Below are 14,465 nucleotides of genomic sequence, written 5' to 3' on the forward strand. Positions count from 1 at the left end.
CATTGTAAACATTCCTTAAGGTGGCGCTATATCCACATGCTTTGACTGTGACATCATCACAATTTTCACTTCCCTTAAAACACAGCACAAGAGCATTTTAGCAATATAGAAAAAATACACAATGCGTAAGAATAAAATGCATTCATGTACATAAAAAATACAAATAAAACTCGGGAAAAAAATATAAACTTGATTCAAATGTGAATTCAAGAAAAATACAGTATTGCCTCACCTGGTGTGTGTGCCCTTCAACTTCTTTACATATCAGAACGGTTACAAAGAAAAAGTGAATAAAAAAAAACATTAAAAGTAAATAAAAATGCTATGTTTTCTTTGACACAGTCTCAGTTTCCAGTCGGACGGCTTCCAAACGAATGGCTCGAAACTGCCTATCGGTTTACATTGTTCAATTAAAAGAGCCGATCAAAAGACTCGACTCGTTCACGAACGTCACACCTCCAGTGAGGAGCGGGAAGCTATTGCCTTTCATGTAGTCGAGCTGCACCGTACTTGTTTTCATTCAACACTTTTATACTCTGCTTTTTAACAGATTCAGAAATATGTTCACACATGGACGGGAATCTAAAGGTAAATCCCCTCTTAGTGTCACTTCCAAAAGGCAACGTTAACGATTTATTTTAGCGAAGAGTTGAGCCATTTGTCTGGTGAGCTAACTGGAGCTAACGTTAGCTGTTTGATAATCGCTCATAATGTTAATTTGTTAAAGGCCTACTGAAAGCCACTACTACTGACCACGCAGTCTGATAGTTTATATATCAATGATGAAATCTTAACATTGCAACACATGCCAATACGGCCGTGTTAACTTATAAAGTGCAATTTTAAATTTCCCGGGCAACTTCCGGTTGAAAATGTCTATGTATGATGACATATGCGCGTGACGTCACTAATTAAACGGAAGTATTGGTACACTATTGAATCCAATACAAAAAAGCTCTGTTTTCATCTTAAAATTCCGCAGTATTCTGGACATCTGTGTTGGTGAATCTTTTGCAATTTGTTTAATGAACAATGAAGACTGCAAAGAAGAAAGTTGTAGGTGGGATTGGTGTATTAGCGGCTGGCTGTAGCAACACAAGCAGGAGGACTTTGACTTGGATAGCAGACGCGCCAGCCGACGCTAGCCGCCGACCGCATTGATGATCGGGTGAAGTCCTTCGTCCTTCCGTCGATCGCTGGAACGCAGGTGAGCCCGGGTGTTGATGAGCAGATGAGGGCTGGCTGGTGTAGGTGGAGCGCTAATGTTTTTATCATAGCTCTGTGAGGTCCCGTTACTAAGTTAGCTTCAATGGCGTCGTTAGCAACAGCATTGTTAAGCTTCGCCAAGCTGGAAATTATTAACCATGTATTTACATGTCCATGGTTTAATAGTATTGTTGATCTTCTGTCTATCCTTCCAGTCAGTGGTTTATTTATTTTGTTTCTATCTGCATTTGAGCCCGATGCTATCACGTTAGCTCAGTAGCTAAAGAGCTTCACCGATGTATTGTCGTGGAGATAAAAGTCACTGTGAATGTCCATTTCGCGTTCTGGACTCTCATTTTCAAGAGGATATAGTATACGAGGTGGTTTAAAATACAAATCCGTGATCCACAATAGAAAAAGGAGAAAGTGTGGAATCCAATGAACCCTTGTACCTAAGTTACGGTCAGAGCGAAAAAAGATACGTCCTGCACTGCATTCTAGTCCTTCACTCTCACGTTCCTCATCCACAAATGTTTCATGCTCGCTCAAATTAATGTGGTAATCGTCGCTTTCTCGGTCCGAATCTCTCTCGCTGCTGGTGTAAACAATAGGTAAATGTGAGCAGCCCTCCAGCCTGTGACGTCACGCTACTTCCGGTAGGGGCAAGGCTTTTTTTAATCAGCGACCAAAAGTTGCAAACTTTATCGTTGTTGTTCTCTACTAAATCCTTTCAGCAAAAATATGGCAATATCGCGAAATGATCAAGTATGACACATAGAATGGATCTGCTATCCCCGTTTAAATTAAAAAAAATTCATTTCAGTAGGCCTTTAAGTTTTTGGAATGACTACTCTCTAAATGATGCACTCACTTTTACAGTAAATTCACCAGTAAATTTAGCTTCATGTCATCTGCGCTGCTGGGGTAAATGTTCAAACTGTACTTAAATGCAACGCTGCTTCATGCTTCTTTAATATAAAATCATGAATACAAACATGTAAATGTATCGCGAGTGAGAGTCCATTTTGGGAAAAAGGCTAAATGCAGCATTACACAGATAGTCATTATTTTAAAGGCCATGACAAAACATTTGCAACACAACAATGTAAAGAAAATGTGTACTGTATTTTCCGGACTATAAGGCGCACTTAAAATCCTTTTATTCCCCCTCAAAACTTGACAGTGCGCCGTATAACTCGGTGCGACTAATGTACGGAATAATTCTGGTTTTGCTTACCGGCCTCGAAGCAATTTCATGTGGTACATGGTGTAATGATAAGTGTGACCAGTAGATGGCAGTCAAACATTAGAGATACATGTACCGTATTTTTCGGACTATAAGTCGCAGTTTTTTTCATAGTTTGGCCGGGGGGTGCGACTTATACTCAGGAGTGACTTATGTGTGAAATTATTAACACATTACCGTAAAATATCAAATAATATTATTTAGCTGATTCACGTAAGAGACTAGACATATAAGATTTCATGGGATTTAGCGATTAGGAGTGTCAGATTGTTTGGTAAACGTATAGCATGTTCTATATGTTATAGTTATTTGAATGACTCTTACCATAATATGTTACGTTAACATACCAGGCATGTTCACAGTTGGTTATTTATGCCTCATATAACGTACACTTATTCAGCCTGTTGTTCACTATTCTTTATTTATTTTAAATTGCCTTTCAAATGTCTATTATTGGTGTCGGGTTTTATCAAATAAATTCCCCCAAAAAATGCGACTTACACTCCAGTGCGACTTATATATGTTTTTTTCCTTCTTTATTATGCATTTTCGGCCGGTGCGACTTATACTTCGAAAAATACGGTAGACTGCACTATGTTGGCAATATGACTCAAATAAACAACACCAATATTTTATATGTTCCATTGAAAATATAGAACATTACACACGGCGCTCAAAAATCGATCAAAATGTTTTAGTACGACTTTGGTAAGCTATGAAGCCGCACTGCTTGACGTGCTTCAACATGGGGGTATAGCTCGGTTGGTAGAGCGGCCGTGCCAGCAACTTGAGGGTTGCAGGTTCGATCCCCGCTTCCGCCATCCTAGTCACTGCCGTTGTGTCCTTGGGCAAGACACTTTACCCACCTGCCCCCAGTGCCACCCACACTGGTTTGAATGTAACTTAGATATTGGGTTTCACTATGTAAAGCGCTTTGAGTCACTTGAGAAAAAGCGCTATATAAATGTAATTCACTTCACTTCACTTCACTTCAACATACGAGTATTATAATGGTGTGTGTATAAGGTAAGACATATCATCTGGTGTTTTGTTTCACCATAATATGCAAAAGCTACTTTTCTTACCTTCTGGTACCTGCTGATCTGTATTTGGGATCTGCATAAATCCTGAAAAATTGCGCGCGTCCGCCTTTGTAGTCGGTGCAGACACCGTAGTCGATTAGTTTCTTCTTTTTCTCTACCTTCTTATTATCTGACATTCATCCTCTGCTATTGCCATTTCTAATATAAAGTACCATATTTTTCGGAGTATAAGTCGCACCGGCCGAAAATACATAATAAAGAAGGAAAAAAAACATATATAAGTCGCACTAGAGTATAAGTCGCATTTTTTGGGGAAATTTATTTGATAAAACCCAACTCCAAGAATAGACATTTGAAAGGCAATTTAAAATAAATAAAGAATAGTGAACAACAGGCTGAATAAGTGTACGTTATATGACGCATAAATAACCAACTGAGAACGTGCCTGGTATGTTAGCGTAACATATTATGGTAAGAGTCATTCAAATAACTATAACATATAGAACATGCTATACGTTTACCAAACAATCTGTCACTCTTAATCGCTAAATCCCATGAAATCTTATACGTCTAGTCTCTTACGTGAATCAGCTAAATAATATTATTTGATATTTTACGGTAATGTGTTAATAATTTCACACATAAGTCGCTCCTGAGTATAAGTCGCATCCCCGGCCAAACTATGAAAAAACTGCGACTTATAGTCCGAAAAATACGGTAATGTCATGGCTGTCTTGAGTTTCCAATAATTTCTACAACTCTTATTATTTTGTGATAGAGGGATTGGAGCACATACTTGTTGGTCACAAAAAACATTCATGAAGTTTGGTTCTTTAATGAATTTATTATGGGTCTACTGAAAATGTGAGCAAATCTGCTGGGTCAAAAGTATACATACAGCAATGTTTATATTTGGTTACATGTCCCTTGGCAAGTTTCACTGCAATAAGGCGCTTTTGGTAGCCATCCACAGGCTTCTGGCAAGCTTCTGGTTGAATTTTTGACCACTCCTCTTGACAAAATCGGTGCAGTTCTGCTAAATTTGTTGGTTTTCTGACATGGACTTGTTTCTTCAGCATTGTCCACACGTTTAAGTCAAGACTTTGGGAAGGCCATTCTAAAACCTTAATTCTACCTTGATTTAGCCATTCCTTTACCACTTTTGACGTGTGTTTGGGGTCATTGTCCCGTTGGAACACCCAACTGCGCCCAACACCCAACCTCTGTGCCGATGATTTTAGTTTGTCCTAAAGAAGTTGGAGGTAATCCTCATTTTTCAATGTCCCATTTACTCTCTGTAAAGCACCAGTTCCATTTGCAGCAAAACAGGCCCAGAGCTTAATACTACCACCACCATGCTTGACGGTAGGGATGGTGTTCCTGGGATTAAAGGCCTCACCTTTTCTCCTCCAAACATTTTGCTTGGTATTGTGGCCAAACAGCTCAATTTATGTTTCATCTGACCCCAGAACTTTCCTCCAGAAGGTCTTATCTTTGTCCATGTGATGTTGGATATTGCTTGCAGATACAAAGTCTCCAAGACCGAAAAGTATTAGACCGTATCCAGTAACAAACGTGTTAGCATCATTCAATTTACTGCGCCATGAGCTTAACTTTGTGAATTCTTGTCGCCAAAAAAAACAACTACCACTCTACTTCAACTTGAAGATAGCATAAGTCCATTCCAGACAGTTAATAATGAATAGGTTAGTGTTTTTCCAAACCTAACATTGCTCTTTTAATTTTACTGGATCAAACCTTCTCTATGGCTGGATGGAAATTGCATTCATTCCCAGTCATATTTGAATATTACTCTGCACATTCAGCTTGGTTAATTGCATTTACCCTCCTTGCACATTTTAACACTCACTAATCAAAAGGCCATCTTTCTCAAAGTGAGGCCGTTATCTCCCTTCCTTAGAAAACCGCCTGCGATCAGAGGTTGCGCTCGATGAGAGGAGCATCTCTGTTCCTCTGCACGGTGTGTGAGCCGTGCCTCGGAGAGAGAGTGAGTATGGAGGGGGGTGGAGTTTGCGTGTGTCGTCACGGTGACACACACCCTCTCTCTCTCTCACTGTATCCCCCCCCCCCCCTGCATCAGTCTTCTTTTCTCTGCTGCCTGCCTGACATCCTGCCTCCACCAGAGAAACCCACCGAGCAAACACTTCACAGGAGAGCATCAGGATGAGCGTCACACCTCCACTGTTCCTCCTGCTCCTGAGCTGCGGCGTCCGGGCCGTCCCCTCCCCGTTCCAGCTGGCCCCGGACACGCCGGCACCGGCGGAGCCCACGCCAACCCAGGCCGCACCCGGGCTGCACCCCTGCGAGGGGCGACCCTGCCTCAACGGGGGGCTGTGCCTGGCTCTTCCCTCCCCGGGCAGAGCAGAGGACACCTGGGAGTACACCTGCACGTGCAGTCAGGGCTTCACCGGGCGCAACTGCGAGGTGAGTCCCCAATGTCGTCACTTTATCGTAAAAATCAGCGTTGTGTTAAATGCGGTCAAAAACTCTCTGTCTTGTATATCTTGTACTTTTGTGAAAGTAAAAAGCGTTGAAGTTTAGTCAAGTTACACGACAACATCACGCCCCCTTGCTGCTCTGTACAGACGAAAAAGTTCCACAAATGAAAATGTGTTATTTACTTCTAGTTAAAATGAATCCATTGTTGTATTTTAAGTGAGAAAGTGGTGCGCTCCATCCTTGCTTGGCGTGACGAGCGTGCGTCCTGCGTGTGTTGTATCATTAGTGTGTGCACCGCAGGAGGGTTATCTTCGTAGTGCGGAGCATGTGCCATCACGGAGACGTGGAGGCAAGGGCTGCGTTGCTGTGGCAACAGGAGGGGAGAGAGAGAGGCAGCACACATGCGACTGAATGTGCGTGTGTCTAAAAGCAGCTTGCGTTGTTTCAGTGGCTTGGAACTCTGATGTATAATGAAGCACCCATGCTGGCAAAGTTATAGTACATTTTGCACACCTGAATAGTCTATTGACATGTACGGCAATCATATTAAAACAGTTTTAAGTCGCTTTACTTTCCTCTTCTTTTTTACATTTACTTCGCAATTGAAAGTCTAAAGCAGGCATCAGAAACCCGCGGCTCCGGAGCCCCCTTGTTGTAGTTTTTTTTTATAAGTGTAGTGTGATAAATGAGCATTTTTTATAAGACTTCTATAATTTCCAAAGGTTTGTGAGGACATGAATGCGTACAGGCGCAGTCCTGACTGGTGATAGGTTGTTGTTTTGTGTGAAGGTGTGTGGTGAGAGTGACGTCTGCCCGAAAGACATGTTGCAGTGATTCTCAAACTGTATACGTGTACCAGGGCTCCATCTAGTACGGGGGTCGGCAACCCGCGGCTCTAGAGACACATACAGCTCTTTAGCGCCGGACTAGTGGCTCTCTGAGCTTTTTCAAAAGTGTATGAAAAATGGAAAAAGTTGAGGGAAAAAATATATTTTTTGTTTTGATATATTTTCTGTGGGAGGACAAACATGACACAAACCTTCCTAATTGTTAGTAATCCCACTGTTTGTTTATATTAAACATGTTTCCGTGATTAGAGACTATTTGGCGAGCGCCGTTTTGTCTAGAGATGTCCAATAATGGCTTTTTTGCCGATATCCGATATTCCGATATTGTCCAACTCTTAATTACCGATTACGATATCAACCGATACCGATATATACAGTCGTGTAATTGACACATTATTATGCCTAATTTTGTGGGGTACCCGGGGGGTGTATATTGTAGCGTCCCGGAAGAGTTAGTGCTGCAAGGGGTTCTGGGTATTTGTTCTGTTGTGTTTATGTTGTGTTACGGTGTGGATGTTCTCCCGAAATGTGTTTGTCATTCTTGTTTGGTGTGGGTTCACAGTGTGGCGCATATTTGTAACAGTGTTAAAGTTGTTTATACGGTCACCCTCAGTGGGATCTGTATGGCTGTTGACCAAGTATGCATTGCATTCACTTGTGTGCGTGAAAAGCCATAGATATTATGGGATTGGGCCGGCCCGCAAAGGCAGTGCCTTTAAGGTTTATTGGCGCTCTGTACTTCTCCCTATGTCCGTGTACACAGTGGCGTTTTAAAAAGTCATACATATTACTTTTTGAAACCGATACCGATAATTTTGAAACCGACACCGATAATTTCCGATATTACATTTTAAAGCATTTATCGACTAATAATATCGGCAGTCCGACATTATCGGACATCTCTAGTTTTGTCCTACTAATTTTGGTGGTCCTTGAAGTCACCGTAGTTTGTTTACACTTACAACTTTCTAAGACGTGCTTTATGCCACTCCTTTGTCTCATTTTGTCCACCAAACTTTTAATGTTGGGCGTGAAGGTGAGCTTTGTTGATGTTATTGACTTGTGTGGAGGGCTAATCAGCATACTTGCCAACCTTGAGACCTCCAATATCGGGGGCGGGGGGGGGTGTAATTCATTAAGTATTCATTAAAAACAAGGCAGATTCTTTAACAATCATTATTAATGTTTTGGCCACTGTGACTTTACACACAGTTTTAATAGTAACACTGTGTTTGAATAATTATGTAGGTGATTCTTTAGAAGATGGGAGCCCGCATACCAGTTTGACTATAATAACCCATTCACAGTCACCTTTTGATTGACAGGTGACATATTAGCCCAGGTCTACTGGGGTAGGCTCTAGTTTCCATGAAACCCTGAAGAAGAAACTAAAAACTGCACTAAGGTAGATGTTTTTTTACGCCAACATATCCTAGAGCAGGGTCAGCAACCTTTAACATCAAAATAGACATTTTGCTCCTCCACTACTATTGCCGCATAACTCAACAGTTATAAAGTTTTACAAGTTTTCATTGTTTTTAATTTTGCAGACAAAGAAATCTGTCCATCAGGATTGTGCAAAAATCTGAAATTTAATTCAATTCATTTGAAGAATTCAAATTTGAATTGAATTGCCTCCGCCTTACAGGATGTTGAATTACAATTCCTATGAATTCCTGATAAGTAGTAACAGGAATAATCGGTCGCATTTAACAAAGTTAAAGTTTTACTTAAGTTTTACACTAACATTCCACCATTTTCTGTCATTTAAAATCACAATATCCATGACTTTTAGGTTTATACCTACAAAAATGGCTAAAATGCTAGTATGTTAAGAATTAGCATGCTAATCCTTTTTGATTGATTGATTGAAACTTTTATTAGTAGATTGCACAGTACAGTACGTATTCCGTACAATTGACCACTAAATGGTAAGACCCGAATAAGTTTTTCAACTTGTTTAAGTCGGGGTCCACGTATATCAATCCATGCTAAGCAGTAGCCATGACTTTTTATTTTCTATCTATAAAGTTGGCTAAAACCTTATCATGTTAACACTCAACATGCTAGTCCCTGATAAGCATAAGCCATTACTTTTAGTTTTTTACCTACAAAATTGGCTAAAATGATAGCATGCTAACGCTTAGCATGCTAATCCACTTCAAACCATATCCATGACTATTAATTTTACACATACAAAATAGGCCGAATGCATTCACTCATGTAAATACTGTATACATAATCAGGCATATTTGGTCACTGCATTACTGCAAGCTAAACGATGCTAAAATGCTATTTAGGCTAGCTGTATGTATATGTTGCATCATTATGCCTCATTTGTAGGTATATTTTAGCTCATTTAATTTATTTTAAGTCATCTTAATTTGATTTATATTTGCATGTCTCACGACACATTATCTGTATGTAATATTGGCTGCATTTCTGATAGTTGTGTACCGTTATAGACCACAGCAAACGTTACCCAGCTTGCAAAGATTGTAATAAATCTACTAGAAGAAGAAAGCTTGCCGTTTTCTTTAACTTGGACGCAGGGTGTACCCCGCCTTACGCCTGTGTGCAGCTGGGATAGGCTCCAGCACCCCCCGCGACCCCGTAAGGGACAAGCGGTAGAAAATTGATGAATGGACACATCTATCTATACCTTTGGCATTTCTAAGCCAGCAATTTCCAGGAGTTATCTCACCCTCTGAAAAGCCTCCATTGTACTAATGATTTTGAATGTTGTAAGAATGTGTAGAATAAATATTACATTTCAACATTTCTGTCAACAAAGATTTGCGTCAGCCTATGACACATAGTCATTTTGATAGTTGGCTAATATAGCTAATATAGACACTTATATCATGTCTTGTCTTTAAATTTTTTGCGGCTCCAGACAGATTTTATTTGTGTCTTTTCGGTCCAATATGGCTCTTTCATTATTTTGGGTTTGCCGACCCCTGCCCTAGTGGTACGCCAAAGAACCACGTAATTAAATATTGTAAAGACGTGACTAGAGCTGTTATCAAAGGTTTATCAGCCTTCAATGGAAGTCGTTACAATACGACGATTGTAAGCCGTAGTAGACGCCAAAATAAAGAAGACACAAACAGAACCGTCTTACTCCGTCATTTCTGTCACTGAACTCAACTGCATTTTGATATCTATTTTAGTGTGTTTATTTAACTTTTATGTGCAAATAATTCTTTTGGATTCGTTACGTAAGTTCAGTGCATTATTTTCCTATATTCAAACAGTGTTACCATTCAAACTGTGTGTAATTTAACAGCGGCCAAAAATACAAAATATATTTGTTAAATAAAACCTCTGCCTTGTTTTTTGATTAATATTTAGGCCTACTACACTACTGTATTTTATTGTTGGTCATTATGGTGGTACTTGGAAAGCAAAGAGTTTTGTGAGGTGGTACTTGGTGAAAGAAGTTAGAGAACCACTGTTCTAGAGTGTTCAAACTCAGCAGTGAACTAAGCATGAATATGTCCTAAAAAAAGACAACTCTGTATGGACAGCAGACCCACATTTTAATCAAAAAGATGTGAATCTGAATTGAGTTGGCAAACAGGAAGTGCAATTGAAATTCCAATGGATAACTTAGGTGTATTCAATAATCATCCATACGTATTATACTTATTACAGCAACAATGTTTACTTGTAAAAAAAAAATCATTTAATTGTGTTAATGTTCAGTTAGCATGTTAACTGTGAGCATGTTAAGCTAATAATGTAGGGTATAAAACTTAAACTCATGGATATTGCTTAGCATTGATTAGCATGCTAAGTCAGAATCAGAATCTTTTTATTGCCATTGTCAGTGAGGGTTCATAAACTAGGAATTTTTTTTGGTGCAATGGTGTTACATTAAATAATAACTAGCAACACTAAGATAACTAAGAATTGAAAATAAAACAAGATGAATAAAATAATAATATAAATACAAATTATCTGGTCTATGTATACAGTATTTACATGAGTGAATGCATTCGGCCTATTTTGTATGTGTAAAATTAATAGTCATGGATATGGTTTGATGTGGATTAGCATGCTAAGCGTTAGCATGCTAGCATTTTAGCCAATTTTGTAGGTAAAAAACTAAAAGTAATGGCTTATGCTTATCAGGGACTAGCATGTTGAGTGTTAACATGATAAGGTTTTAGCCAACTTTATAGATAGAAAATAAAAAGTCATGGCTACTGCTTAGCATGGATTGATTTACGTGGACCCCGACTTAAACAAGTTGAAAAACTTATTCGGGTGTTACCATTTAGTGGTCAATTGTACGGAATATGTACTGTACTGTGCAATCTACTAATAAAAGTTTCAATCAATCAATCAAAAAAGATTAGCATGCTAATTGTTAACATACTAGCATTTTAGCCATTTTTGTAGGTATAAACCTAAAAGTCATGGGTATTGTGGTTTTAAATGACAGAAAATGGTGGAATGTTAGTGTAAAACTTAAGTAAAACTTTAACTTTGTTAAATGCGACCGATTATTCCTGTTACTACTTATCAGGAATTCATAGGAATTGTAATTCAACATCCTGTAAGGCGGAGGCAATTCAATTCAAATTTGAATTCTTCAAATGAATTGAATTAAATTTCAGATTTTTGCACAATCCTGATGGACAGATTTCTTTGTCTGCAAAATTAAAAACAATGAAAACTTGTAAAACTTTATAACTGTTGAGTTATGCGGCAATAGTAGTGGAGGAGCAAAATGTCTATTTTGATGTTAAAGGTTGCTGACCCTGCTCTAGGATATGTTGGCGTAAAAAAACATCTACCTTAGTGCAGTTTTTAGTTTCTTCTTCAGGGTCACATGGAAACTAGAGCCTACCCCAGTAGACCTGGGCTAATATGTCACCTGTCAATCAAAAGGTGACTGTGAATGGGTTATTATAGTCAAACTGATATGCGGGCTCCCATCTTCTAAAGAATCACCTACATAATTATTCAAACACAGTGTTACTATTAAAACTGTGCGTAAAGTCACAGTGGCCAAAATATTAATAATGATTGTTAAAGAATCTGCCTTGTTTTTAATGAATACTTAGGCCTACTACGCTACTGTAGTTTAATGTTGGTCATTATGGTGGTAGTGTTTTCTGAGGTGATGCGTGGTGAAAAAAGTGTGAGAACCATTGGGTTTATCTACATGAAAGTTTTAAAGATGTGGACAATAATACTACCATTTACCATCTATATGCGCACGTTCCAAGATATAATTGTCATAAAAGTCTCATCATGTAGCTGCTTTCCAAATTGTGTTATTCCGTATTGCTGCGTTTATGATAATGGGACTTTTGCTGCTCCTCAGCAGTAGTGAGCTCAGTAGTCAGCTGGCGTTATGAGTCATGCCGGGGCCAAAGAGAGAAAGAGTATGCTGCAGCATGACGAAAGGGAGGCTGCAAGGTGAATGGGTGAACTTCAGTCGAATCACCAACAGGTGGCAGGCATTAGGTCCTTGGATTACCTTGTGCTCATGCATGCTACTTTGTGTGCAGCCTTCCTGTATTCAGAACTGCAAAAAGGAGACGGTGATAGTCGTCCTGGTTTCCTTTCTCTAAATAGAAGCAGGCAGCTGCAAGTTGTACCTCTGCGGCCTGCTTCATTGCGTCACTGCACCACACAATTATGACGGCGTCACTTCCTGGGCGCCGGTGGGGGGAAACATTTGCATCTACGCATTCAAAGAACGCAGTTATTTGCTGTTGTGAAATCCTGAAACAAAATACAGTACGAAGGCGATTCATATAGCCCCATTCGTCGCGGTTTACCTGACACATGAAACGTGACGAATTGGGGAGGGGGGTGCATCTGTTTTAACTGCCAGACCGCAGTGGAGTGTTGAATTGGGCTGGGTATTGCTCTGGTGTATCGTCAAATTCGTAAGACGATGGCAGCCACTCAAGGAGCCCAAAGGCTGTTCGTCGCAATGGAAGGTTTGGGCCGGGCTGTGGGATCACAGACTGTGGCGATTTCTGAACTGAATCGCAAGTCGGATCACATCATGGAGAAGCTTGCTGAAAAGGAAAAATTGAATATGAGGGCCAGCATGGACGAATAGAACAGACAAGTCATTGTAATGTCTGCTCGCGGAAAACAAACATCCTAATCTACGATTTGACTCCCTCGACTGGCCTTGACGCTGTGAACAACAGGAACAGGCTCTTCTGAAAACACCCCCAAGGACACATCAATGATGGACGCTTTTGACCTCCTTCCCTCCTCAACGACACCTGAAGTCGAACTTTTGCTTGCATGCAGAACGGCCCCAGCCTATGAACATTACATCGACACACCCAAGACAATGGGCATACCCCCTTAGGAGCCCAGTCTAGATTGTATTTTTTTACTCTTCTTCCCCAGCGTTTTACCTTTTTCTTATCTTTTACGGGGCGCCTCGTGGCGACCCATCAGCGTTCCTGTTCTGTAGCCCTGTACACTGTTTGTTTGTCTAATCTTGAATGGGTTTGTGCTGAAAACATAGTTTTGTTGTACTTGTGCAATGACAATAAAGTCCTATCCTATCCTATCCTGAATCTTAAAATATGTTTTGTGACAATTCCAACTTTGATCAGTTGTGACCAGAGTGGCGCTTTCCATCATTTTCAGCAGACTGCACTGCAAAATGATTAACCCCCTCCACCCGGGAACGGGGCCACAATGATCCCTTCCCTACTGTACATTCTGGTTTTATGGTTCTTTTTTTTCAACGGAGCTCACAGTCAACACAGACCTCAAGTTGAGCTCAAGGGGAATCATTGATTTTTTTCCTCCAGCTCTTCTTCCTCGCTCTCTCTTTCTCTCTCTCTGCTTATTCCTTCTCCATGGAAACTGGAGCAGCAGTCAATTGAGACTTTGCTAAATGACCTGATTGGAAGAGCACAGCGCTGGTTTGCACTCTGTCCTGTGCATGTGGAGCGGTTGAGTCAGGGAGGGGGACTCAAACCAACAAAGTTTGTCTTCACAAGCTGGTGAATACAGTTCCTTGAAAAATATGCCTCTCAAATAGTTTCAACTACTTCAGAAAACCTCTCCAAATGGTGTTTCAGTGATCTTTGAAGGAGTAGTGCTCGAATCTGTTGTACTTTTTCTTGGCTTTTGCTGCATAAACCCCCTTTGATCCGCCCAGGGATTGGACCAAGCCAAAACCCTGAGCTGGAAGCTCCTTGACCAGTATCAAGGAGTGGAAAGGGCATGACGAATTTTCCAACAACGAAGCAGCCCTCCATCATGTAACTACCGTATTTCTTAGGTCTATTTCCATACAAAAGGCGCATTAAAGCCCCACTTACGATATTTCAGTTTTGGTTGATTTTAGCAGCGCCAGTTGACCAAAGTGGTAGTGTTTTGCCAGAAGAAGACCAAATTTCCTATGAGGACTAGCGAATATAGCGTTTCAGCCAGTGTTCAGTTCTCAGAGACCCAGAAATGGCAGCTGGTTTTCAATCTCACTCCTGTGTCGTTTGCGTCAGGGAGTGAAAATTGCATGGGGAAACGCAAGAAACAAGGACCTCCTACTCAGTCCTGATTGGTCAGAGCGCACAGCCCTCAGACCCATTTGTACTTTGCGTATTAAGAAAATAATCGAATAAAGTACGTTTCTTACAAGTATCCTCCCTGCAGGACGAGGAATAG

General features: G+C 40.3%; 1 protein-coding gene across 4 annotated transcripts in view; it reads left to right on the plus strand.

Moving 5' to 3' along the window:
• The first annotated feature begins 451 nt into the window (after nt 1–451).
• LOC133663655 (delta and Notch-like epidermal growth factor-related receptor) overlaps nt 452–14,465 on the plus strand; it is a 139,246-nt gene continuing 125,232 nt past the window's right edge. Inside the window, exons 1-3 of one of the 4 annotated variants that reach the window (XM_062068303.1) lie at nt 452–588; nt 5,417–5,503; nt 5,668–5,940. In XM_062068303.1, coding sequence (XP_061924287.1) covers nt 571–588; nt 5,417–5,503; nt 5,668–5,940 — 378 coding nt within the window. In that variant the 5' untranslated portion in view covers nt 452–570. Of the gene's footprint in view, nt 589–5,416; nt 5,504–5,596; nt 5,941–14,465 lie in introns of all 4 variants that reach the window. The other 3 variants (XM_062068305.1, XM_062068306.1, XM_062068304.1) reach the window with 3 other exon arrangements.

This window comes from Entelurus aequoreus, linkage group LG13, assembly GCF_033978785.1.
Source record: "Entelurus aequoreus isolate RoL-2023_Sb linkage group LG13, RoL_Eaeq_v1.1, whole genome shotgun sequence".
NCBI classification, from domain to species: domain Eukaryota; kingdom Metazoa; phylum Chordata; class Actinopteri; order Syngnathiformes; family Syngnathidae; genus Entelurus; species Entelurus aequoreus.